The following is a 26,252-nucleotide window of genomic DNA, read 5'->3' on the forward strand; positions in this document are numbered from 1 at the left end:
TCAATATTCTATTTCCCATCCACCTACTCCTCTTGCAATATATGAATATTGTTGACATATGGAGGATCGAGCTAGAGCTGAATAACAAATATATATTTATATGTTGGTATTTAGAGGGTCAAATGAGAATCAACGTCAATTCTCTTGTTTGGTTGATTTTGAAAGGGTGGAATCCCAAACTCATTCCACATTTCCACCATCTATTATCCCTTTTTGGAGAATAGTCAAGCTCACCAAAACGGTGAGATTGTGAGAATGACTATTCTCCACGAGAGAATAAGTTTTGATATGTAAAAGACTATTTTACTCTTTATTTCATATTGAACATGCTCACACTCACACTCATTCAATTATGAATCAAATGACCCGTAAATTATCATCCAACTTCTCGATGACACTAAAACAAAAGACAATCTCCAGTTGTAGACGAGATATTCCTTTAAATATGATAACTTTGTTTTTTTTTTTTAAAAAAAAGTATAAACCCCAACAATTCATTTCATGATAACAAAGTTACACCTAGTGCCGTAAAGTGGCATAGGAAATTACAAACCGAAGCCAAGGAAAGTAGGCACTAAAAGACTAAGAACAAAAAAAAATCACCAGACAACATTGTCTTGGACACAACACACATGGATTGGATCTAGGTTCTTATATATACTTCCCCTTTATAAAAAAAGATCAAATATGTGTCTTTGAAACACACCAGAAGAACCGGTGTGGTGAGGAATCCACGATAAATGGATGAGAAGATTCATATTTCACCTTCATGAAGACGATGTGGTGAAAAAACGACATATCCATACAAGGGAATGGTAGATTTATGATAGGGGAGGAGGAGGAAAGGTAGGAGCTAGACTCGTCGCCATCCTCCTCCCCTTACCTTGAAAAAATAGCTTCACAAGTTGAGAGAGTTTGGAGACCTTAGCTTTGAGAGAGATGATAACTTTGTTTGTCACAACCTTAAATCATATATAATGAAATTAATTAGTTCGTTTTTTTTTTTGGCGTTAATATACTATACGGACGCAAATCAAATATTTTCAATGAATCTCAATCTCTAGACTGCCTGATACAATTAATTGTTAAACATGCAACGAGTCTTTGTTATTAAAGTCATTCTTTTTATTTTTATTTTTTTGTTAATAATTCTGGATGATTCTATTTCTACAGACTACAGCACATCAGGATGTATTACTACATTGCCTTTTGGTTGGAACTTGAATCCTTCTTCGCACTTCCGATTCACAAATAAATATTGGTCCTCCAAAATAGCCCAAGGGGACAGGAAGCCCTCGCTCGTCTTGGGCCGGGGAAGTGGGCTTTGGCCTTTGAGCTAAACATAAGCTTGAACCCATCAAAGAAAATGTGAGAGGATGACAATCACTCACAAAGAAGTTGTCTGCACTGCGGGTGCGCCACAAAATATGACACCCATACCATTGGTCAAATGGTAATTAACTGAAACTACATTAGTGGTAGTGCCGTAGTGGGAGTGGGAGTGGGAGTGGGAGTAACTCAAATCAATTCAAATCAAACTCCAACAAAGACACAGACAGAGACAGGAAAATTCAAAGAAAACCAAGAACCATCATTGAATTTTGATACATCCATAAATGGGATAGTGAAACCAAACGAGTAATTCACCCATGGCCATGGCCATGAGTACGAATAATGATCAAGTGAAAAACAAACAACAAAGACCAACCAATAAAGGATAGCCCACTGTCACTGATCCCTCCCACCCTCCCTGTACAAGAAACTCTACCTCTCTTCATCCATATGCCTCACAAGTCAATTACTCGCCAACCAAAAATGGGCCATCCTCAATCAAATTCCTCCCTCAGTCCCTTACATAGATAAACATGCAACAAACTTTCTCACAATTATGTATAATCAATGAGTCTAAGCTGGGTGAGATATTATTCTCCCGGCCATCTCGTCTTTGTCAGTCCTAACGTCATTTTTCAGTCACTCATGCATTACTCTCTGAACCGCCTACCTTGTTCTCCAAGTCTCTTGTTTCTTTCATACATTCAAGCTCCTGCTCCATACTTGCTGTTCGGCTCTTTCTATTCCTCCGATCCTTCAAATTTAAAAAAAAAGAGAGAGAGTAAGAAGAAAAAGATGCTAAACTATGGAGGACGGACTTCTCCATAAACATGGTAAAAGATTCTGAATTCTTAATTGTGAAGACATTTGCATAACTTGAAACAAGTCAGTCTCATCGGCTAAAAGGACAAAACAATAGCCATGCAAGAGACAAAAGGTCTTGCCTTATTGAAAGAGTAAACATCTTCAACTCTATGGCTTTAAGCCATCTAAAGAGATACAAGGCATTTATCAGACCAGATAAAAATGCCATCTAAGGACACCGGACTCATAAAAGTCATAAAAGTCAGTTTTGGTAAACAGTCCTATTATCCTGGGAGAAAGTCGATACCTCCCGATATGGATACTCATCAGCTTCAAGCATTCGTACGACATGACTCATTTTCGGTCTCTTTTCTGCATCTGGGTCAACACATCTAAGCGCAACCAGAAGGGCACGTTTCAGGGCACGTGTTGCTGGTTTGATTTCGAGATTCGGGTCCACTACTTCCTCAGCTCTTTTCGTCCCAACCATCATCTTTAACCATTCAACAAGATTGACCTGCCATATGAATATGAAGTTGTTACTAGAATTTCTTCCTAGATGAAGTCACCTTCTGTTCACATGCAGAAAGAAGTAACCAGCATCAAGTCATCAACACCAGCAAATAAATTAAAATTCTGCTCCTCTAGATTTTCACATAATTCCAATACGCTACGGTTTCAATGGTGTGAATGAGTTGACCAGGGAAACAATCGGAGCAGCACAAAGACCAGCACCATTGGCTTGAATACAAGATACATATCCTATTCACAAAAAAAAAAAAAAATCCTCCACCCATCTACTTTTGTATTAAGTGAGATTCAACCCACCAAATACAGAAATAAGCATATATCAAGAGGCAGCAATAAAAAAAAAAAGAATAGTTAAGCACCTCATTAGCTGGGCGACCATAGTCCACAGGGTCCCTTCCAGTCACTGCTTCAAGCAGGAGAACTCCAAAGCTGTAAATGTCACTCTTTTCATTTAGCAAGCCGGTATTGGCATATTCTGGAGCAACATAACTGCATTTCAAGAAAGAGAGACTCCTGTCAGAAGATACTTCAATTAGAAACCACTGATGGATGGAGTCGATATCCAGACATACCCAAATGTTCCCATAACACGGGTTGTGATGTGACTCTCTCCCGATCCCAGGAGCTTGGCCAATCCAAAATCAGAAACTTTGGCGCTGAACTTATCATCAATCAAGATGTTGCTCGATTTAATATCTCGGTGAACAACTTTTGGTTCTATTGCTTCATGCAAATAAGCAAGCCTGCCACCCAAGCATGAAAAACCATTTCTTTTAATGAACTAAACATAGCAAAATCTGCTAAACCTTCAGTTCCAGCATAAATTCTAAAAAAAAAAATAGAGAAGGTTAACAATTTCCATTTAGTATTCATTATATGTCCAAATTTTCAAGTTTTAACAAGGAACCCTCATAAACAGTGACTTCTTGTCCAAATTGAAAATAATTTAGAAGTATGATTTTGAATATTAACACTTTTGAGTAGATAAATGAACTTACGCCCTAGCAGTACCAAGAAGAACCTTCATGCGAGCTTCCCATGTAAGGCTACCATGCTGCCGCATGGCACCATGCAGCCATTGCTCTAAGTTTCCATTATTCACATATTCATACACCAACATCCTATACAAAAGGCCAGTGAAATATCATTTTGCAAAGCTCTTACCCAAAATGGTAGTCTAACTTCTTCAGGGAAATAATTAATGTAGAAGGATTACAAGGAAATATTAGAAACTTCACAAACATAACATGCTATGACGTGATAAATACACAAATATTTGCAGAATGAAGCTACCTGTGAACTCCTTCTATGCAGTACCCCAGAAGCCGAACAAGATTCTTATGTCGAACATGTCCTATAGCCTCCACCTCGACCCGAAATTCTTTTTCCGCCTGTCCCCTAAAACCTCAATATATAATTTATTAGAAGAAAAAATAAGGGCCAAAACAGTAAAGGATTGTGCATTGGCATAGCCTTACAGATTATTAAGAAGCTTCTTCACAGCTATCTCAGTTCCATTGCTCAGCATACCCTTGTATACAACACCATATCCCCCCTCGCCAAGCACATTTTCAGCAGCAAAACGGTTTGTAGCAAATTGAAGATCTCTGAGAGTAAACCAATAGCCCCATCCAAGATCCGAAATTTCAGGCAAGCTAATCAAGGGGGAGGCAGTAACAAGTCCTGCATGTGACAATGAAGATTGCTTCTGAACAGTCCCAGAGCTTCCCTCCTCAACTGACTGCGAACTACACGCCCTCTCATGATGATAAATAGAGCTGCACTGACTGGTGTTATCAGCATCAGTTGATTTACTAATTCCCAGATGAGCTAGCACCTTCTCCGAGTTTTTGTCACTCAATTTATCATTGACTGTAAGAGATACACTTTCAGGATGATCATACAAACCCTGCGCCCCAACCATGTCGACCTTGATATCTTTTGAAACATTTGGTATTGATAACTTGTCCACTGATCTTCTGGTTTTCCTCCGATATGTAAACCACACAGATAAGATACAAAGAATCACAACTATAAATGCACAAACTGAAATTCCTATCAGAACCCATAGTTTTAGACCCAAAATAGATGTCTTCTTTGATAAATCCTTGTTCAGGGAATTCTCAGACATTGCTGATATTCCCAGATCAAAATTTGATCTTGTACTTGGTCCTACTTCAAGCGCCACACAATCAACACATTCCAGCCTGGGAAGTAGAACCTTGTCATGAAAATCCATAAAAATTATAATGGCAAACAAGCATCTCAAAGTCTAAAGTTCTAAGACGTATGATTTCAACTATTGCAGTAAAATTTGAGAGAATCCTAATGCGAACGGCACAAGTTTCCTAACACCTAAAAACCATACATATCCAATAGCAACACTCAAATAAATATTAAATAGGGGAAAAAAAACAAAAGGTGGCCTATCTCTATTATAGAATAATGTATTAGTTAGATTCCTGACTTCATCAAAACCAACTCAAAAGATTAAAACAAGCATGGAACAATAGGGGCGTAAAATTGAATCGGATTAATAGTCTAATAAGTTCAGATACTTTAACATCGACAGTTCCATATGAACAAATAGTGAATTCAATACGAAAATCCTAAGTGCCCTATAATTAAGTTTCATAATATTTCAAAACACGATCATAAATTCAACATTCATAAACCCATGAGTCAGATGCTTGGGCATCACAAATCGAACTCCAGAAAAAGGGTATAAAAAGCATCACTTATGACGCAAGAAATATATAATGTGAATCTCCAGAGTAAAAAAAAAAAGTCTAGCAGAAAAGAAACCATTTACCTCTGCAGTGATCTATGCTAACCTCCTCGATCTTCTTCCCTGAGCAGCCACAAGAGCAAAGAAAGGGCGTCTCTTTTTGGAACCAAGAGAGACCCAATGAGCATAGATAGGCCAACATAGACCTAAAATAACACAATCCGACCAAAACCCCAGTAGCCCCCGAAAGGCAGAGTGTCAGAAAGGAGTAGTTTAGAAGCAGAAGTTAGCCTTTAGTGGGCCAAAAAAATTCCACAGAAAGAAATTGCAATGAAAGCCAGATAAAAACCTAATCTTTAAAGGGAAAATGGTGAGTTACCTGTATATTAAATCAATATATGTCAAAATGGTGAGGTTTGAGGGAACGAAAAGCAAAGGTGGGTGAAATGGTTGGTGGGTCTTGAGTGTGTGGAGAAGAAAGGGACCTCTCAGAAAGCTGGAAAGGAAGCTTGGTTTGCAATGGAGGAAACCAGAGCGAGAGAGAGGGAGAGAGATTGTGTGAGAAACAGTAAAGGAAAAGCAAAAAGATGAGGTGAACAGAGGTTGCATTGGGTATCTTGCTATTCCTTGAAAATAACACCCTCCTCTTTCTTTCTTAAAATCTAATCTAATCCGTAAAACTTTTATTAATTATACATCATATCTCAATTATAAATTCCTCCATGCTCTATAGGGCTATTTTATGTCCACAAAAATTAAGTCAAGTTTCATTCAACTTATCGTCCTGACTTTGACTGATAATTTTTACGTAGATTATGAACAAAAGGCAGTAGGAACTAGAATGAAATGGCACTCTTTCTTCAAAAGCCACTTCATAATAAGTAAAATATGCCTTTGGCTTTAACACCCATCCAAATGCAGCGCACATGAATCACTGTGAAGATACCTTCTTTTTCCAAGTCACTGCTAGTGGCTTCTTGTTAGCCCTCAACTTCACCAATCAAGGCCAAGCCATCTCTTTCTTGTTAATTTCTTTGTTTGTTTATCATTTCTGCTCTGGACCTTTTATGCCTCGCCCGATATTTGGTGACCCAATAATACGATATTCTTGGCCCATTTATTTAGAGTATGACCGACACAAATGGGCCATATATTTAGAGAATGGCCTACACAAATGGGCCATTTATTTAGAGAATGGCCTACACAAGTGGGCCGCAGGAAGTTTTCATTCCGATCTACCAAAACCTCCATCCGACCCGTCTCATCACCGTTCTCCCTATTTAAAAAAATTGAAGGTGGAGCAAGATCTCGGCAACCTTTCTTGCTAATCAATTAATCTCTCAATCGAAGCAGCAGACAAAGAGAGAAGATGGAGAGATTGCAGAGGATATTTGGCGGAGGAATGGGAGGGATGGGTCAGCCGCATCCCGATTCTCCGCTGCTCGACTCCTCGGAGCAAGTCTACATATCGTCGCTGGCGCTCCTCAAGATGCTGAAGCATGGGAGGGCCGGGGTTCCGATGGAGGTCATGGGCCTCATGCTTGGAGAGTTCGTCGACGAGTATACTGTCAGAGTCGTCGATGTCTTCGCCATGCCCCAGAGCGGTACCGGCGTTAGTGTCGAGGCCGTCGACCACGTCTTCCAGACCGATATGCTTGACATGCTCAAGCAGACTGGCAGGTCCGTCCTTTCCAATTTATCTTGTGTGATATTGGGGTTGTAATAATCTTTCGATTTTACTGCATCTGCCCACTCAAATCTTGGCAAGCTATTTCATTTAATTTTCTGTTGTGTTCCATATACTGACAGCTGAGAATCCTAAATTGCAAATTCTGAAGCTTTACCGAAGCTAACCTTTATATATTTCTGGTAATGCCCTAGTTTAACAGAGTTGGCATTAGGGCTTTTTTGTTACTTGTCAAACTGTTACTTTCTTCCAGATGATAGTTGATGGTTCTACTTTTCATGCAAAACTTCTCCCGTATTCTGTTCTCTTGTAATTTTATGCTTATTAATTACTTTGTAATTTCTCCTATGGCAGACCAGAGATGGTTGTTGGTTGGTACCATTCACATCCCGGATTTGGTTGCTGGCTTTCTGGTGTTGATATAAACACTCAGCAGGTAATATACCATGGACTGGATGTTCTCTTTGCTAATTTCCTCTGATTGTTATAATTGTTCTTTAACTTTGTTTTGGTGGTCCTCCCTGGTTGAGATGTTATTCAAAACTTTCCTGCACCAGTTAAATAATGGGGTTGCGTAACTTTGGTGGTAGCCTGCTGGGATGTGCAATGTCTTATGTCTGTACCAAAGTTAACACAGGCTCTCAAATTCTATAAATATTTGCACAAAAATACTACTTTTGATACACTTCTTGGAGAATACTAAAGTGTGAGCATTATGAAGGCTTTTCGAGAGTGGTACAATAGTATCTACCTTCTTGTCTCAGAGTGAACCTCGTGGATGCTGTGGTTGTGTTGATTTAGGACAATTATTTTGTTCATCTCTTCTTTTGTTCACCTACAGCAGTAGCCTGTCATGCCATTGATGAATTTTTTGGGATGTGGCATTGTTATTGGAAGGGAATCTTAGGCTCGAATTACATACATCTATTTTGCAATCCTTAGTGTTTACTCTCTGTCAATTTTTATTTTAATATTCCTTCCGATTGAAACATACTGCTTTGATCACAACCTTGTTTGGTACGGTTCATTGTAATGAAGTTATATTTTTACTATGAGCCTGATATCCATCCCAGATCCATTCTGGATATTTTTTAAATGCTTGGAGAATGTTTTGATTCATGTTTCATCATTGTGGTGTTATTTTCAGAGTTTTGAGGCATTGAATCAAAGAGCTGTTGCTGTGGTGGTCGATCCAATTCAGAGTGTTAAAGGGAAAGTAGTTATTGATGCATTCCGTCTCATCAACCCTCAAACAATGATGCTCGGCCAAGAACCACGTCAAACAACGTCTAATCTTGGGCATCTGAACAAACCATCGATTCAGGTTTGGGTGTCTGCAATAAATGAAAATAATATGTATCTAATTATGTTTCATATTTCATGCCTTATGTCCTATCCCTTTGTCAGGCTTTGATTCATGGGCTGAACAGGCATTACTACTCCATAGCCATAAACTATAGAAAAAATGAACTTGAGGAGAAGATGCTTCTGAACCTGCATAAGAAGAAGTGGACTGATGGCTTGACCCTGCGTCGATTTGATACCCATTCTAAAACAAATGAGCAAACTGTGCAGGTGAGTGGTTGGTTTAAGGCTGTAAGCATTCTGTCAATGTTGGTTTGAGTTTATATCACGCTCAAAATCACTCTCTCTTCCTTAAGAAACACCTCCCAATGTTGAGCCTGATGCTGTCACTCTGTCTTGGCTGTCATTGAATTAGAGGCTGAAGCATATATTATGTCTTAGAGGGTCACTGTTGAATCTAGGTCGAGGAATTTTAATGAACCAATAATTGGTGAGCATAACATGATTCAGTCATAGGAACTCTGCTTTGATTACAAAATTATATCTTCTTCTGGAGTATTGTTTGGACTTATTATCTCCCTGGAAGTGTGTTTGATCTTTTAAACTGTTCTTCTTTGTGATTTGGGGGTTGCACCCCTTTGTTGCTTCATTTAATAAAAGTTTTCCATTCAAAAAAAAAAAAACACCGGTAAAGCTTCATTTTTTGAACCAAGCCAACTCGTATTTTTGGTTCCCAATTCCACTGAGTTTCCTGTCCCAGCTTAGCATTTGGACCTTACCTGGCGAACTATATGCTTTACTATGTTATTTTTTACTTGGCTGGAATTCTGGTCAAAGAGTTATTGGCCTTTCATAGTTTTGTACCACTATTGCATTTTAGCAAGCTCGTGCTTAATGTATCTATCAATCTATGTACCTCATGTAGTTGTGCTTTCTACCTCATAAGCTTCTGTGAGAGATCCAAGACATCCTCAATGTGGTTCTGTTTGGTTTATATATTTTGACTATTGTTTCTTAGATCAGAGCTCCATTTTCCCAACCTTTTCACTCTGGTTTCATGAGTTTTATTTCTACTTGAGTAGAATCTTAATTCTAATTTGATTATTGATTGAAATCAGGACATGCTCAACTTGGCCATCAAATATAACAAGGCAGTTCAAGAAGAAGATGAATTGTCCCCAGAGAAACTTGCTATTGCAAATGTTGGGAGGCAAGATGCTAAGAAGCATCTGGAAGAGCATGTGTCGAACTTGATGTCTTCAAATATAGTTCAGACCCTCGGAACCATGCTTGATACTGTTGTATTCTAGGGTGATTTGATGTTGTTTTACATTAAACACTTTGATTTTCAAGCCTGATTTAGGCACATGGTTATGTTTGGAGAAACTCCTGTAAAACTCTCTTAAAGTTGCCCAGTCATTGGACATAATGTAGGGGCGGTGAAAGATCATACTGTTCTTGCATTACCCTTGGCTAGGCAATAGTTTTATATTGGATTGTGTCATGGCTATTGAATCTCCTAATGAAGGTTAAATGCATTTCGTGATTACTTTTTTCCTCTAGTGCGTGTGGAAAGTGAAAAGATGAACATTGCCTTGCCCGGAAATTGTCAGTGATCAAGGTTGAATAAACCCGGTGAGGGAAATTTAAGACTCGTGGCAGAAAGGTTCAAATTGGTGACTCTTCTTTACTGCAAGAAATATATTTCTTCCCAGTTTTGCCATTGTCTACGCATTTCGGTGCAGTATAGCAGCTCATCGGCAGTCGAAACCTGGCATTTTCTCAATGTACTTTGAAACCTGGCGTCAACATACCCAATCCAATGCTTGGAGAGACGAGTTATATCTCAATCATGTGAACACAGGGCATGTTGTAACTCATATGCAAAAAGACATCAGCCATAAAACTCCAAACCAGAATCTTAACACCTCAACTACTAACTAGGCACATTACAATTGCATATTGAATCTCTTCCTGGTACAAGAAATTCGATAGATAATCAGCAACAACAGCCATAGTGTTCCAAAAATAGAGAACCCAAAGAGAGGTCATATCCTCAAGGAACTGAAAATTGGTAATTGAATTGACTGACCACTTAGAACGATCCTACACAATCTCCATCTTCATAAGATAGGTTCCTGTACATTATCAGAGTGCCCAAAAATTTTCAAAGGCCATTAATCCACCCTTTTGGCAACGAAGAGTCAAATATTCGAATCAACAGTCGTCTATCTTTCCTGCCAAGCTTGTTTACGCCATATTTCCTACGAACATGAAGCTTAAGTGTTTCTCTTCCTTCTTCTGCAGCTTTTTTTCTAACAGCTGTCAATAAACCAGTCCCTTCCAAACCACTATGGACCTTGACACCCCCTTTTCCAGGCTTTTCTTCATCCATTTTCACTGATGAGGCACCAGTATCTGCCTTGCCTTCAGATTGAGGTTTTTCTAGCTCATCAGATTTTGCTTCACTGCTGTCAATCCCCTCGTCACGCTGAGGACTGCTGCTGCCCCACCATTTGTATGTAACACTTGATAACCCATCTGATGGGAATCCATGCTTGAATTCATCCAATGTTGACATCCCCTTAGTTAAGACTTGGGGCCTTCCAATTTGAATTTCCTTGCTTCCTGGTTGTGGAAGCTTACGAGGTGGAGAGGATATACCCTGTAACTTGGAAACATCATTGTTTTGGTACTCTGAGCCACTGTCCACAAATCACAAGCGTTAGAAGAGACAGTGAACAAAGGACCCAGGTGTCAATTAAACTTCCATTGCTGAAAATTTATGCCGCCTAGAAGACCATAATATCTTAAGCAACTTGAAAGAGAACTTAGAGAAGGGAAAAAAGAAACAGAGCATAGTGGGTCACCAAAATAATCAACGACAAAGGTGTCCATTTTCCACATGACAAACTACATCAGCACAAAAAGTTTACTACCCACATTGAAAAACTACCATAAGGAAAATCAACTGCACAAGGCATATGAAACAAAAATGAATATACTACAGTAGCAGAGGTCCAATGGTCAAAATCAAAACCAACTCCCATTGGTGATCCATGCCTCTTCGCCCTTTTTTTTCACTTTCCTTTTTCCACTTGCCTGTTCTTCAGTTGCACCGAGATGTTTTCAGGTTGAAAAGTAAAATAACATTGCGCTATAAATCAACAGATTCAATATTTGGTAGGGTTCATACTTCTTAGTAAAGGCTGGATGAAATCTGAATGATTCTTAAATTAAACCATGAGTTCATCCAGTCCCCCCTGTTTCTTCAAGAATGATTCAATATGAATATTTAAATCTGTAAGTAAGATAATAGAGGTAGATTCCATCACGTCTTGCTTCTTTAACTGAATTGCTATTATGCATGACAGTAACCTGATCCTTTCAATTCTTTGACTACAGCACTTCCATTAGTTTTTCATTTTCCACCAGCCCTTTTATCTTCTAATGTACTGCATTGGCATAAGTCAAATATGCTTCTTAACACCAAGATAATTTCCTATTTAGATTTACTACAATGACTTGATCCATTCCGTAGGATAATTCGCCAATCAACAGCAGTAAAATATCCAGTTTCCATATGAGAGTTTAGAAATGAAAACACAACCGTGCCAGAAGATCTAGTGCCTAGGCAGCTGTGAGCCATCATCTAGGTTACCTGAACCTAATATCACTGTACCTTTGAAAAAGTATGCGTTGACTACAAGATTTTCACCAAGTTGCAGGTTCAAAAAACAGTAGAACTTTCAATACCTCTGTCTAAGGGCCTTTGCCAGTGCAATACGCTCTTTTGCCTTTTCTCTAGCAGCATGCCTTTTGATTTCTTCAATGCTCTTTCCAGCTAAAAACTAGAGTCATAAAGAACCAATAACAAAAAGGCAAAATAAATATCGTTTTGTACTTTCAAAAGTCAAAAGATGTCAAAATAGTACATTTCGGGGTGGGGGGTTTAAAGCCTACCTTCCGATAAGGCCACCTATCAAGTCCATTATCACGACAGATTTTCTTCAGAACACTTACACATACACCTGCAATAAGGAAACATTAAGCAACACACCAACACCAATGGGCAATGGCATCACCACCTTGATGGCTACTTCATCCAGAATACAGAATTATCCAGACTTGACCGTGAGGCATAAAACAAGCAGTGAATCGGAATTCGATGCTGATAACCAATTCAAGTTGTTACAAACAAAATCATGACGGGCGATCAATTTGAAAGCTATCGAGTTTTTTTAGGTTATTAACAAATATAAGTTTGGTTAATTGATTCTTTTTGGTAATTTTATTGAACTAGGGAAACGCTTTAATACGGAAATCAAGTCAAACTAATTCATTGTTAACTAAATTACTAATCACTTAAAATACTCTTAATTCCTGACCTAAAAAGCAATAAGTAGCAGTTAAAATAAACAGCAAATTTCAATAACCATAACAAAACTATCCATAAAAAAATCGAAGGGAAAAAAAAAGTTGGACACATAGAACATGCAAGCTGCTAAGCTATCTTCTAAACTATCAATGGGATATACCCAAGACATTAAACATTAATAAGAAGACTAAGGAAAACCATATGGATAGAATAGAATGGGCTGACCACCTAGCTATTTTATACAATTTCAATGGGATATCGACAACAATAAGCTATTTAAGTAGAAAAAATGAATTTGCGGGCTAACAACCAGTTAGGTAGTTCACAAAAAGAAGCAGGAAGACCCACTTAAGTAGAATATAAGAGCACCACCACTGCCATTTAATATAAATGACACAAGGCTGAAACTGAGATATTATATAAACGCATCGGTAATGAATTTACATGCCAAAAACCCTATGGGACACTACATGGAAGAGAATGGAGAAGAAACACAACCCAACTGGACACATCTTCGTTCAATATCAACGACCCAGTATTGACACTGAGATACAAAACAAAGTAGCACCACTGAATTTTCATGCCAAGCGAAGTAGATAATCCATCAGTTTCTGCTGAAGACCGGAAGGAGAAGGAGGAGGGGAAACCCCACTCGTATAAAACCCGGTTGGATAATTCATCAGACAGGGAAGAATAATAAGAAGAAGCAAGAAAACTCAGGTGGATGAAATCGAGAATATACACACAAAATTGTCAATCCCTTGATTCATATATGCAGAGAGAGAGAGAGAAGGCCGAGGTTTACGTACCGAGATTGGAAGCGGCGTCAGAAAGTGGCAGAGAGAAATATTTTGAGATGTCATCAAAAGAGAGAACTTTCGCATTCGATTGATTATGCTGCTGCTGCTGCTGTTGTTGCACATTCATTCTTCGAGACACAGAAGATGAAGAGAAGCTTCAAGAGAAAAATCTTCTTCCCTCAAAGTCTGAAGCTTGTAAGAACCCAAACTCCTCGAACTCCAAGTTGCTTCCCGGCCTAATCTTTTTTCTATATGGATCATCCTCTTGACGGGTCTTCCTATCGAATATGGGCTTCCAGTTGGACTGGGCCATGATAACGCCGTCTTTCCTTTTCCTCCTACTTGTATGAACTGAAGTCTGCACAAACAAACTGGTCACATTCATTTCATTCTTCTTTTTAACCACCTACTAGGCTTCCGAATGTGCCAACCCAAGACCAATCTCTTGACCTTCCGGATGTTCAACCCGTGGCTTGCCACCTTCCAATCGACTCATGACATTTCACCAAACAAAGACCCCAATGTTTCTCATTAGTAGTCTCAAAAGGGACTCTCTTTCTGCCAATGAGGAAGTAAGTACTTGTCAATGTTAAACCCGCCCCGTCGATTTAAAAATGTTTCTTCATCGACCATCCAAATCCAATTACAAAAGTCGGGACCGGACTGTTCTCCAATTTGAGTCAAAGTTTCAGAAAAATAGAATCCATTAACGAACAAGCTAGGCTCATTGAGATTAAAGTTCTGGTACATAAATCCATAATCAATTTGTACACGCAAGTGTAGTAATTGTAGAATTTAGAGCACGAGCTCTTGCTAGGAGTGGTTCATATATAACCAAACTTATATATATGAATCACTCCTGGAAATCTAAACGATTTTTTTTTTTTTTATTATATAGGAAAGGGTATGTATTATCAAGCAACATTATGCTAAAGCAAACTTTGAGATTCCATTGCAATAAAGTGGAATCCTTTTTCCTTTCTAACTAAGTATATTTTCACATGCAGCAGACACCTATGAAATCAAATCAAATGGCATGCAACTCAAATGCCTGCACAAAAAAGATCTGAGGCCACCCGTTCCTCGTCTGGACCCTGACCTGACCTGGTCCCTTCTTCCATCCAACAACAAACAAAGCACAGAGAAAATAGCCCATCCTCCAAAACTGATGCCAAACTTATATGGGACTTGCTCTTGATACCTGCGACTGCAACCAAAAAGGCCACTAGCTAACTTTTAGACCAACTCTTGCTGACAATAATGACTGACAATTGTCACATTTGACAAAGGTGTTCTAATTCTGCTGCATTTTGGAGTTGTATTACCAAAAACATCAAGGATCACCGGTCAGTTTGTATTCACAGGTTGGTCAAAATCAGGGAAACCCCCATCTAAATTGCAAGTTCCATCCAAGAAATCATCAGTTCACACCTATGAAAATTATTTTGCAGTAAGTTTTAACTGGATGAGTCCAAAAACTTCAATAAAGTAAACAAAACCATGCCTTTTAAAACCCAACCCACCCCCCCCCCCCCCCCCCAACTGACCACCACTCCAGACCCCAAACATTTTTTGTCCACTGTAGTCGAGTAAATTTGGCCCAGATCAAAATGCATGAATTTATTAAAGCAATTAAAGATAAATTTGGGAAGTGACTTGCATCAAATAGAATATTGAAGAAAATATAAATACATTGTACAAACCTGGTTCTTTGAACTTGTCGTAGCAGCCCAATGCCGAGGATAATGTGCCTCTGCCGTCCCATAGCTGATAAAAGTTACTTCTCTAGACTGTATTTGTCTATTAGTAGGAGTTGGGGCAGGCAATTCTCTCACGAACCATAATACAAAAGCTGAGGGCACAGATGAACCTGCAGTAGCATAAGAACCGATAATATTATAAAATTTAAGAGACAAATTCATAAACACAGGTCTCAACACTTGATGAAAAACTTAGTGAACTTCCATCATGATAGTGATGATGATGCGAGAACGAGAGATGGAGAGAGAGGGAACACTACTCATTCAAAACCAAACCAGAAGACACATAAAGAGCAAATCAAATCATACAAAGCATAAACTAGATCAATAAAAGGCCTTGCTCCCAATAAAATCATAAATCATGTAGCTTTGGTTATCAGTCAGTCCTTCGACTAGTTAAATCCCATTCTGTCATTGGCAAATCCTTTGCATTAGAAGTTCCTATTCCATTATGTGCATTATTTTCCAACTAAGAAAAAGTAAACTATGTTGGCTCCGAATTCTGCGATTGAGATAATCACTGTAGATGAAGATGTATAAAACATTAAGCAGGGCCACTTAGCAGAACACATCCATATAGAGGCAACAAGCTCGCATCTTGTTGGGACATAACTAAGATGAGAAAACTTGTAAATGAGGAAAGAAGATGATCTGAATTTCATAGAAATGATATTGCAACAGATGAGGTACCTATAAAATAGTACAAAATCAGAAGAACTAATGCCTTCAGTCCATTTATTTTCTCCATATTCCAGTGGTAGAAAAGCTGCGGAAAGAAAATAAGGCATAATAAGAAAGGAAATACCCATACTAGACAAAAAGAATCCTATTCAATATTCATATAGATAATTAGTGAGATCTGGAGCCATTGTCCACTCCACTTACAGGTATATTCGTAAGAAGAGCTACCAAAGCACTTGACATGAAACACAAAACAGAAACAATTGCTAAACCAGCAACCTACATATGGTGGAAAAATTCCATAAGTTTAAAAGTCGTTGAGCATAAAAATGAAGATCGTGAAGAAATACTTGTCAAAAACAATAATATAAATATTTTTTTAAAAAAATTACCAGGTAAATACCTTCCACTTCTCTGATGAACCTTTCTCAGATCTGACTTTGCTCAATTTAGAAAACAATATGAAACCTGAAAATTCAAGTAAAAATTAAGGGGAAAATTACAACATATAAAATATAAGTCACATTGTTGCATGCAAACGATACTTTTCTGAAAAAAAAAATAGAACTGCAAGAATGCATGACCCTGCCTTCTTTCACATACAAAGACTTAAAGCATTAATGCAAAGCACAAAGGCCAAAGCTGCTTTGCCCCAAGAATTGCACATATAAACTGCTAAAAGGATCTAGAAAACTCAAGCCTCCGAATTACACAAAGAAATTTCATCCCAGTAGCTCTAGCGGGATATGTGACGCCAGTACAACTGGTAAATAGATAATAGATTTTCATACATTGAGTTCTTCCACAAAATTTAAACCAATTCCACATAAAAATAAGCTTAACATAAGATAAATTTGAGAATTTCACAGGAGCTGAAGCACAGGTCAGTTTCATAGAAAGATGGTAGACTGAAGAGGGATGAGAACAACTAATATGGGAATATGGTGTACAGCACCAAGCACCAGATTAAAAGACATAAATAACATGCTACCGAACAAACTAAAGAAAAAGCAGCCGCTCACCATAGCAACCTAGAGCTCCTCCCAATAAGAGCAATGCTATGGCAAAAAAATCGACGTATACCTGTGCAACAACAAATTGAGGCTTGGATGAAAGCTCGTAGTAGAGTTTCAGGGAGATTTTGTCCTCTTTTAACAACTATTTAATCTTCAGAATTGTTACAATAAGAAGACGAGATGTTAACAAAATAGGTGGTTAGATAATGAAGGTATTTTGTCAGGTTATAGCAAAATTTTTACATGCGTGGGGGGAAGGAAAACATTCATACCTGAGCAACAAGGGAAGAATCAATTGGATTCTTCCCCGCACCAATCCAGATAACGACAGCAAAAGATGTCATTAATGTGAAGATCAGCACAACAACCTGAGGACAAAAGAAATATAAAATCACAAAATAAAATGATCATGAAAGAGAATAGGAAACAATATTTCATACAAAGCAAGTGTGCAAATAACAACTATAAAAGAGAATCAACAAAATACTTCTATGTCTCGCACCACAATAACAAATTTTTGTCGGCTACCAACATGAACACCTTGAAGTGAACAACATTTCCAACGACCATCCGCATTTGAAGAGGCCAGTTGATTCTTGGAATTTTCCAACAGAGGATGTTGCGTAGTATTTTCTTCATCATCATCCTCTTCATCATTTGTCTGATGGCAAAGGTCGACCCTATAGATTCAATGCCATAAATGCTACATATATTTTAAAAAATTTATTGCACTATACAATATAAAATATCTCATACAAAAACATGAACGGATGATTTTTAGGTACATTCAGCAGCAGTAATGAGAATTTCTCAACACAAACTAACCCGGCCACCTTTTAGTTTCTCTCTTCTTTCAAAACTTAAGATCATGATGTCAATAAGTTAATTTAATTGAAGATTGACAAAATCTCATTTTTATGAACCGTAAGAGATGACTACGTAATCATGATGGTTCAAACACAGAAAGGGAACACTTCGAAAAACAGAAAGGGAGGGACGAAAACGTGAGATTTCCATACTTTTGAATAAGAAAGAAGTATAGTATAACACGGGAACACTTCGAGATTTGGTTTTCTGTGATCTTTTTTATGGTCATTGTTTGATCAAATATAAAATACCACTTGAAACCTATTGGTAAGTAAGCCTAGAATATCTCTAGAAGATTACATTGACAGCCACATTTAGTTATGGGTAAACAAGTCAAAATTATCAGTAATATAGACACTAAGTGCCTGTTATATGCACTCAATCACGGCCATGTGTATTTACATTGCCACAGAGTCTACCCCAGCCAAGCGCTATTTGTACACTGGTGGTAATTACTCAATAAAGTGTTGGCTGATAACTGATTCCATCGTACGCTAAAGTTGACATTGACATAACTACGGTATGTCGGTATCAAATAAACTGGTACAGTTATAGGAGCATTACATAGTTAGCAACTTCATTACTCAACTAGTAAGAGGTTTAAGAAGTAAATAGTATTGCAGTGGGAATAAAAGGAATACATAACCAAGACATACATATTAAGACTGAAAGCATGCCAGAACATACCAGAAAGATAGAAGCAGCAGAAATGCCGCAAGAAACAGAATTTCAGGGAAGGCTGAAACAAAATCTCATAATTAGGATCTTCAAAGAAAAACCCCAGGAACTAGAAATGGAGTCACATCTATTATCCTAGCTTGAGGAAACCTACCCATCAGGATAAAGCCACATGCATTAGACCAGCAAAGCCATCCATTACAAGTCGCAACAAGAGTAGATAAAACATAAACAAAGTAACCTGTCAAAACAGTCATGATTTTAACTCCCATTATATGCAACGCAAGGGAAATCTTTACAACAAGAATCATCACACTTAGCAAGTTAGCATACCCAAATTGGAAGAGCCAATCATGAGATGAAGCACCTGAAATGATATTCAATCTCGTCAATGGATATATATAATAGGGGATTTACATACTAGTACCAATTATTTTGATGAGAGCTATACATATCAAAGATTTAAAGCCACGAGAAGCCTCAAACCTCAATGCCACAAATAAAGAGTAGAATAGCATCTTAAAGCGAAAAACCTTAAATATACAACTTGTAGATTGATAATTATATGCATTTCTACCTTGATATAAGAAACAGCCAAAGCAAGTCGAAAAATAATAAATTTGGCTCAAAACAAAAAAAAAGTTGAAGATGAATATACAATGTGAACAGATTATCCAAGCCAACATCCTTGCAATAGTGCCCAAAGAGTTCGTATAAACATACTAGGAATTATGAACATCGTAATACATAGACGAATTTTGTGTTTGTAAATTTAACCGCTAATATAATATTACTCTCAAGATTCAATTTAATCTACTGTCCATTTTTTTCATCATTTGGCAAAAACTAATAATGACCAAAGAGGAGATGCCACTTACTTTTTGGCGAGTCCATCCAATTTGCCGATTTACCATGTGAATCCTTATTAGCTGACAACAGAATTGTTGTAAGTGCAGAGAAATGGAAAAAAAAAAGAACTACATTTTCCAGAAACTACATTGAAATGTTATCTTCCAAGTTTTTGATCAGTTAAACCAAAGGAACAAAATAATCTCTTTGTCAATAGAATTAATGGAACATGCAGATTTATCAATTCTAGCAAACAAAATGCTTAAATCTGTTCTTTACATGGCTATCTTGTTTTTGCACTTCTCAAAAATGTACAAATTGCCAACTCTATTTTGGAGCTGCATTTAAACTGCCAAATTGTAATACAAAATTAAGTGTAGCCGATAAAGACATTATCATTAGTGAACGGGTGACAGATCAACTTCTAGGCTAAATCTTAACAGAATCAATGGGGGGGCGCAACCCAAGTACTGTGAATTATAATTAATTGATGGTCATCTTTTAATTTAATTGGTATCGTCAATTTTCTCAACACAGTGGGGAAAAAAAAAAAGAATCTTTCCGTACATGTACTTGGAAACCAAACTCGGGACAAATGCCCCGCCACGATTCATACATCCAATCCGATCGTCATACTTGAATGCCTAGAAACAGCGTCGAAATTCCCTCAAAAACAAAAAGGATTTACCAATTGCGTCATGACGAAATCGTCAAATTGGAATCTAATGACGAGCGAGCAGAATCGAATACCCAGATACAAAAAAGAAGGAATCGAAAAAGGGCATGAAAAACAAACCTGATAGAATGCAATTGAAGTGAGAAGAGCATCAATGCATGCGAGAGAGATATTCACAGCTAGCAAGTCCAAGGGATAGCAGGTGACTCCAAGACCCATCTTTTGGTTTCTATAGTAACAAATATCAATAAATCTTGGTAATTATCTGAATAGAAACATGAAAGGGAAAAGAAACCAAGAAAGACATAAAGTGATAGAGAGGAAGGGGGAATGGAGGGTGTTTATGGCGGACTGTGGTTTTTGGTGTTTATGTGTGTATGTATGTATGTAACGAAGGCGATTGCTTGGGTTATGGGTGTAAAGACTGCAGACAGCGGAGACGGGAGATGTAATTAGTAAATAGTGGTAGTTATCACGAGTCACGAGGGTTTTTCATCATTTTTTTAAGAAAATAAATTGACTTTTTAGTCCTTCTACTTTTTGAGTTCTTGTAGATGGAAGATGGTTGGTACGTAGTACTATTCTATAATCTATATTGTATATTCTATAATCTATATTCTATTCTAGTGGTTTATTATACTTATATATATATATATGTGTGTGTATTTTTTTTATTTGGCAATAGGCTCCACTTGCCCTGTCACTTGCCATAGTTTTAAAAGAAGTTTTCATTTTCCTAATAAAATTGTAATTGAAAATAATACTGTAGTGAGTAAAATCCCAATTACTAGTGTGGATTAAGACCTTTATTTTTTTTTTTGTTTGAGAAGGAGTGTGGATTAAGACCTAAATGGAGGCCACTGCTTTTTGTTGATTCTCTAAAGACTTAAATGTATGAGTATGATTTGAATATCATGATATAATAATATCTTGTGCTTTTATTAAAAATGGATCGGAATAGTCTAAATGTGCATGCAAATCAAGATTTAAGACCACTCATGAATTTGAATGTTAGAAGAAAAAAAAAAACTGATGGTTTGACAACAACATAACTAGATTGTTTTCAATGGGATGGAAACTCAGATTTGTGGTATTTTATCATCGGACAGTACGTACAATACATCCATAGTGTTAGACATGAAGAGAAAATAACACTGAGAGTTGAGTGGTGATATATGGACATAACCCATGCCCATTACTCTACTCAAGGGGGCAAGTTGACACATATACTACTTAAATTACCCATTTTACTATATAAATATCCTATTAATTTGACACATGCTTAAGAGACCACAAAACAAAAATGAAAATATAATATAAATAAAAAAGATAGATAGATAGTTATTGGGAAATCATGGACGCGGCGATGGTGAGATCAAATGAAAATACAAGTCAAGAAAAAGCAAGTAGCTCACGGTTAATGCATAGTTATCACTTTTTTTTTTTTTGTGTGTGTGTGTGTGAGAGAGAGAGAGAGATTTGTAATTTTGTGTGGATTTTAATGTGAGTGAAATGTTGGTATATGTATTTGTGTGACCCTTCATGCCTCCAAGTGTTTCATTACACCATTTTCAGTATGATATGGTCCCATGCATGCTTGATTCTGGAATATGACATGGGATGATTCTAATTGGGTCATCTAATAATATCAAAGACTACCCACCCCATAATCCCAATCAAAAACAACATGATGGAAATGGAATTCCCCTTATTTAATACTGCCTGCCTGATACACCATTAGTGGGCCCAAAAGGGCAGTGGGCCAAATTTTAGACCCAATATGCGATGTCGATTTTATTGTAGACTCAAGACTAGACATGTTCGGTCCAAAATCTATGCTCATTTTAGTATCCCCTCTTTTTCGTTTATTTTTTTTTTTAAGAATTGCCAACAAACAAGAGCAGTCGAGGTGGGACTGTGGGAGAAATTAACTAACTTAACTTGATTAAGGATGTCTGAATTAACTAACTTAACTTGATGGGCTTAATACCTCTCACTCTCAAGAAGACAGCCAACTCCAAAACTCTTTTTGATATTTATTTTGATTTGTGACAGCGGACATGGAAAGTAACATATTGGAATGAATGTGATGGATTATACCTTTTTAATAATTCTTTTGCATACCAATCAACATACATTCCATACCATCTATCTCTATACTGTCATTTTCGCCTGATTTCGTTCAAGGACCAAATACATTTTTTGTTTCTAATACTCCTCCCTCACTGAGCCCAACTTTGTCTCTTTTGGGAGACTCAACCCAACAAGTGTTGAGACTTTAAAACTCTGATATCATGTGAAAACACACACTCCTCCCTCACTGAGCCCAACTTTGTCTCTTTTGTTTGGGAGACCCAACCCAACGAGTGTTAACTTTAAAACTCTGATATCATGTGCAAAAAAAGCTCCAACCTGTAAGAAGGGTGACTCTTTTTTCCCTATTCACCGTCTCTTCCTTTTTCTCCCCTGTTTCTTTCCACACGAATGCCTTTAGTATACAGCAACATAATTTCCATTTGTTCTTCAAGTTCCAGAAACTTTTCATCATATAAACAGAAAGTTATAGGAATATATGTATGTATTTCATGGTAAGTACTGTACAGACACCCACTCTTTACAAGTACTTCTTTCTTTACATTTTCCTTCTCTTCTCTATGACGTGCAAACAAACAGAAGAAGACAGCATTTTCAATAGTAAAATCTGCGTGCCTTGAAAACCCTCCTACCCCATACTATTTAAATGTTTTTTTATGATACCTTAGACAGTAAGACCTCTCTTTCATTAATTGACTAATTGTTAATTAACTTCCATGTAAATACAAACCTTAGCATTTCCCCTGTTTCACACTTAGAAAATGAGATAAATGATAGAGAGAAAGATAAACAGAGATTTTAATATAGGATAGGTTGTTCAGAAGGTAAGGATTCCTGTGTAAACATTTTAATATGTAGAAATACACATCCATTTCAGCATCTTTTAAGGGTTTAGTCCGTCATCAACTAAAAAAACAATTAATCAGAATTAATTTGTCATTTCATTAAGCTCAATATATAAATAGGCTATTGGGGAGGCTAACTTATTTCAAGCAAGTAGAAAGGGGAGATTGAATCCAAACAAAAGACAGCTGGAGATTCACAAGAAAATGGGAAGGAAAGTAAATCAAAAATCTTTCAGAATATCAAAGAATAGTGCCCAGAAGAAACAGTTCAACAGTTTGATAAAGGTTTTGAAGCCAAAAGTTTATATCATAGACAGCTCAAGCTTTAAGAGGCTTGTTCAAGAGCTAACAGGCAATGGAGGAAACACAACATCATCTCCAATAGCAGAAACAGTGCCAGAGTATGTTCCAGTAGTGGTAGAGCCTGAAACTAGCATTGAAGGGTCAATTGATGCATCCACTGATTCCTTTGAGTTCTGCAACCAAGTATCTTTCCATGAGGAACCAAGTCATGGCTATGGTCAGATATCAGGAGTTCTATCGATGAATCAACAGGCGAATCAAGAGCTCACCAATTTAGGATATCAAGAAGAACCTGAAAGTAGCATGGAAGGTTCCCTTGATGCATCCTTTGATTCATTTGAGTTCTGCAACCAAGAATCTTTCAATGAAGAATCAAATCATGGGTATGATCATATATCAGGAATTCTATCAGTGAATCAACAAGTGGACTTGTTGGAGCTGGAGTCATGGCTATTAGACATGGACCCATCTCCTGTCTATGATGATTTTTCTCAAATACAGCAAGGGATCAACATTCATGATTATGGGTTTCATGGCTTGATGTGAGGGGTGTTTCTTCCCCAGTACTTATAACAGGAAGCAAAACCCAGGAGTGGTTTTTGCTCTACATATACATATATAATTATAGGAGAAAAAAGGGTTACATAGTCCCATGTAAATACTCTGTATAGAATTAGCTGCTCTACTCTTGTATATTTTGCACTGGTGGAACTATGACTTTTGGGTTTTCTGATATCTGCTTGTCTCATATATTGATTTTCTATCCCCATGCATAAGAAAATGCATAATACTTGCTTAGGAAAATATTAATATAACCTGAGGTAGTGGGGTAGCTAACTGGCGATTGCCCAGAATTGCAATCAACTTATGGGTTTACTTAAAATAAAAAATAAACTAGAAAATTAATGAAAGAAATCAAAGTGAATTCTTCAGGAAAGCAGAGTATTGCCTTATTGAGCAATGTCTTTGTCTCTATAACTTCCAATAATAATAATAATAGGTTTCTTCTAAAATGGAACCCTGCCCAAACCTTTTAAATTGGGTCAAGACTCATATAAGCTCAATCCCTTCATCGAAATATGAGTCAAAATAGAAAAGTTCAGTATGAATGAGTAACAAAAAAATGATAGCAGAGCAAACCCTGTTTCATACCAGGTTCATTTAAACTAACATAAATAAAGATTCATAAAGCTGATCCCAAAAATTTGGAAGTAAGACTTTGATGACGATGAAATGTAGAACATCAAAAACTGTCAGCCGAACTCTTGGTGTCTTTTTAGATAAATTCCTATCAACATTTGACCAAAATAAGAAAACACATCCCTAATGCATGTCCAGTATTTTTAACACTTATGAATAATCAGTTCCACACCATGTCAGACAATATTTTATAGCTTAAAAAGATAAAGTTCAAGGTCTACATAACCCAAAAAGTTGCATCTTGAGTTGAATATAGATTTTGAATTTCTTCCTTATAAAGATCTGCTAAAGCATTCTAACAATAAAACAACAATATTGCTATACTTTGAATTATTAATTTAACTTAATCAGAAGAGAACAGGGAGATAAAGACAGGCAGGTATAATCTTGACAAGTTTCCACATTTTTCATGTAACTACGAGCCTTAGCATTTTCCCTTGAACAGTCAATGAGAGAGAGAGAGGAATTGAGAGAGCTGAAGAGGGATAACATGTTATGATAAGAAAGTAGAACATTAAAGGTGCTTATCTTATTGAATAAGCTAAGGAATCTAAAGAAGAAAAAAATCAACTCACATAATGAATTGAGAGGATCCTAGAAAGCTTTATGATTCTCAACATGACTTTGTTGTTTGCATGCCCTTTTCCCTCATTGAACATTCACTTTTAGGGTATAAAATATATTTTTATTCCTGAATGTAACTTCAGAGCTTGACCAACTTAATGTGACAAAAATCCATGTAACTACAAACCTTAGCATATTCTTCAAATGATCATGCATGCTTTAAAATCAAAAGAAGAGAGAGAGGAAGAGATATGTCATGGAAAGGTAGGGAGTTGGTGGGCATGGACTACTATTGTGAGCCTAATTGGTGAATCAACATCATTTTAAGCATCTTTATGTCTTTTAACTTGTTTCTTTTCTATCACCTTCACCCTCTGCTTATATAAACATGGCAAAATTTAGTCAGGGGGGCAACAAATCAACCAATTTAAAGATTTTGAAACTATGGTGAAGAAAGCAAGTCAAGCATCCATGGAGATTTCTAAGAATGAGAAGAAGCAATTCAATGGTTTGATCAAAGTTTTGAAGCCAAAGGTGTACATCACTGACGGTTGTAACTTCAAGAGACTTGTTCAAGAGCTTACTGGCAATGGAAGCACGACTTCTTCAGCCCCACCTCAAATCATGCCATCCCAAACAATAGAGACATCAATCCCAGTCATAGACATTGAAGACCCTCAAAGTAGCACAGAGGAATCAGTGAATGCATCTTTCAATCCATTTAATGCCTGCAACCAAGTGATTCCAAACGAAGAGATAAATGTGGTAAATAATCAAATGAATATTAACAGCACGACATGTGACTTATCATCACCAATGCAGCTAGAGAGTCTGTTCAACGATTGGGATCTGGAGTCATGGCTCTTAGAGACAGAACCAAATTCTTTCTATACCGGTTATGCATCCTTTTCTCAGGTTGAGCAGGAGATCAGCGTATACGAGTATGAGTTATCAGGGCTGATATGAAATTATTCGATCACTCACTATGAGCAAGTCTTCATGTATAAGAATAGTTTATGCATGGACATTGTTCATGTGGATTCAAAAAAGTAATGTAATTTAGAGGTACAGAAAAACATTCATCGACTGTATGTATTGCTATCCTCTCACTCCATCATTTATCTGCAGGCCAACTGCAAATTTCTGACACTCCA

General features: G+C 37.2%; 4 protein-coding genes across 7 annotated transcripts; 1 reads left to right on the forward strand and 3 right to left on the reverse strand.

Annotated features, from left to right (window-relative positions):
• Nucleotides 1-1,570: 1,570 nt before the first annotated feature.
• LOC119982460 (probable receptor-like protein kinase At2g42960) lies at nucleotides 1,571-6,023 on the reverse strand. 2 transcript variants are annotated; one of them, XM_038825841.1, is made up of 9 exons: nucleotides 5,775-6,023; nucleotides 5,480-5,601; nucleotides 4,146-4,874; nucleotides 3,961-4,065; nucleotides 3,666-3,788; nucleotides 3,240-3,410; nucleotides 3,027-3,156; nucleotides 2,444-2,653; nucleotides 1,571-2,086 (listed from the first exon to the last, which is right to left on the reverse strand). In XM_038825841.1, the coding sequence occupies exons 3-9, from the start codon at nucleotides 4,796-4,798 to the stop codon at nucleotides 1,976-1,978; spliced, it is 1,503 nt and encodes a 500-aa protein (XP_038681769.1). In that variant the 5' UTR covers nucleotides 4,799-4,874; nucleotides 5,480-5,601; nucleotides 5,775-6,023; the 3' UTR covers nucleotides 1,571-1,975. The 2 variants fall into 2 exon arrangements, with proteins under 2 accessions (XP_038681769.1, XP_038681770.1); XM_038825842.1 differs by having other exon boundaries at nucleotides 4,146-4,888.
• A 653-nt stretch (nucleotides 6,024-6,676) lies between these two features.
• On the forward strand, nucleotides 6,677-9,943 carry LOC119982335 (26S proteasome non-ATPase regulatory subunit 14 homolog). The gene is made up of 5 exons (XM_038825652.1): nucleotides 6,677-7,075; nucleotides 7,437-7,518; nucleotides 8,230-8,406; nucleotides 8,490-8,657; nucleotides 9,506-9,943. The coding sequence occupies exons 1-5, from the start codon at nucleotides 6,765-6,767 to the stop codon at nucleotides 9,695-9,697; spliced, it is 930 nt and encodes a 309-aa protein (XP_038681580.1). The 5' UTR covers nucleotides 6,677-6,764; the 3' UTR covers nucleotides 9,698-9,943.
• A 326-nt stretch (nucleotides 9,944-10,269) lies between these two features.
• Nucleotides 10,270-14,283, reverse strand: LOC119982336. Its single transcript, XM_038825653.1, has 4 exons — nucleotides 13,575-14,283; nucleotides 12,351-12,418; nucleotides 12,144-12,238; nucleotides 10,270-11,092 (listed from the first exon to the last, which is right to left on the reverse strand). Exons 1-4 carry the CDS (start codon nucleotides 13,690-13,692, stop codon nucleotides 10,555-10,557), a joined length of 819 nt encoding a protein of 272 aa, XP_038681581.1. The 5' UTR covers nucleotides 13,693-14,283; the 3' UTR covers nucleotides 10,270-10,554.
• A 145-nt stretch (nucleotides 14,284-14,428) lies between these two features.
• Nucleotides 14,429-20,532, reverse strand: LOC119982334 (tobamovirus multiplication protein 1). 3 transcript variants are annotated; one of them, XM_038825650.1, is made up of 13 exons: nucleotides 20,213-20,532; nucleotides 19,446-19,496; nucleotides 18,901-18,934; nucleotides 18,722-18,808; nucleotides 18,577-18,628; nucleotides 17,525-17,702; nucleotides 17,295-17,390; nucleotides 17,029-17,089; nucleotides 16,410-16,474; nucleotides 16,211-16,285; nucleotides 16,016-16,091; nucleotides 15,269-15,435; nucleotides 14,429-14,772 (listed from the first exon to the last, which is right to left on the reverse strand). In XM_038825650.1, exons 1-13 carry the CDS (start codon nucleotides 20,309-20,311, stop codon nucleotides 14,743-14,745), a joined length of 1,071 nt encoding a protein of 356 aa, XP_038681578.1. In that variant the 5' UTR covers nucleotides 20,312-20,532; the 3' UTR covers nucleotides 14,429-14,742. The 3 variants fall into 3 exon arrangements, with proteins under 3 accessions (XP_038681578.1, XP_038681577.1, XP_038681579.1); XM_038825649.1 differs by having other exon boundaries at nucleotides 17,510-17,702; XM_038825651.1 differs by having other exon boundaries at nucleotides 14,429-14,996; nucleotides 17,510-17,702.
• Nucleotides 20,533-26,252: the final 5,720 nt, after the last annotated feature.

This window comes from Tripterygium wilfordii, chromosome 17 (assembly GCF_013401445.1).
Source record: "Tripterygium wilfordii isolate XIE 37 chromosome 17, ASM1340144v1, whole genome shotgun sequence".
In the NCBI taxonomy this organism is placed as follows: domain Eukaryota; kingdom Viridiplantae; phylum Streptophyta; class Magnoliopsida; order Celastrales; family Celastraceae; genus Tripterygium; species Tripterygium wilfordii.

Coding starts and splice junctions, on each gene's coding strand:
- LOC119982334 (XM_038825649.1), bottom strand. CDS start 20,311: ATGGGTCTTGGAGTCACCTGCTATCCCTTGGACTTGCTAGCTGTGAAT. Junction 18,629..18,721: donor ATGTGGCTTTATCCTGATGG/GTAGGTTTCCTC, acceptor ATTTTGTTTCAG/CCTTCCCTGAAATTCTGTTT. Junction 14,773..15,268: donor CGACAAGTTCAAAGAACCAG/GTTTGTACAATG, acceptor TTTTGGTTGCAG/TCGCAGGTATCAAGAGCAAG.
- LOC119982460 (XM_038825841.1), bottom strand. CDS start 4,798: ATGTCTGAGAATTCCCTGAACAAGGATTTATCAAAGAAGACATCTATT. Junction 4,066..4,145: donor AAGAAGCTTCTTAATAATCT/GTAAGGCTATGC, acceptor TTGAGGTTTTAG/GGGACAGGCGGAAAAAGAAT. Junction 2,087..2,443: donor ATGAGTATCCATATCGGGAG/GTATCGACTTTC, acceptor TTAAATTTGAAG/GATCGGAGGAATAGAAAGAG.
- LOC119982336 (XM_038825653.1), bottom strand. CDS start 13,692: ATGAATGTGCAACAACAGCAGCAGCAGCAGCATAATCAATCGAATGCG. Junction 12,419..13,574: donor TGACGCCGCTTCCAATCTCG/GTACGTAAACCT, acceptor TCCTTATTGCAG/GTGTATGTGTAAGTGTTCTG. Junction 12,239..12,350: donor ATAGGTGGCCTTATCGGAAG/GTAGGCTTTAAA, acceptor TTATGACTCTAG/TTTTTAGCTGGAAAGAGCAT.
- LOC119982335 (XM_038825652.1), top strand. CDS start 6,765: ATGGAGAGATTGCAGAGGATATTTGGCGGAGGAATGGGAGGGATGGGT. Junction 7,076..7,436: donor ATGCTCAAGCAGACTGGCAG/GTCCGTCCTTTC, acceptor CTCCTATGGCAG/ACCAGAGATGGTTGTTGGTT. Junction 8,407..8,489: donor TGAACAAACCATCGATTCAG/GTTTGGGTGTCT, acceptor TCCCTTTGTCAG/GCTTTGATTCATGGGCTGAA.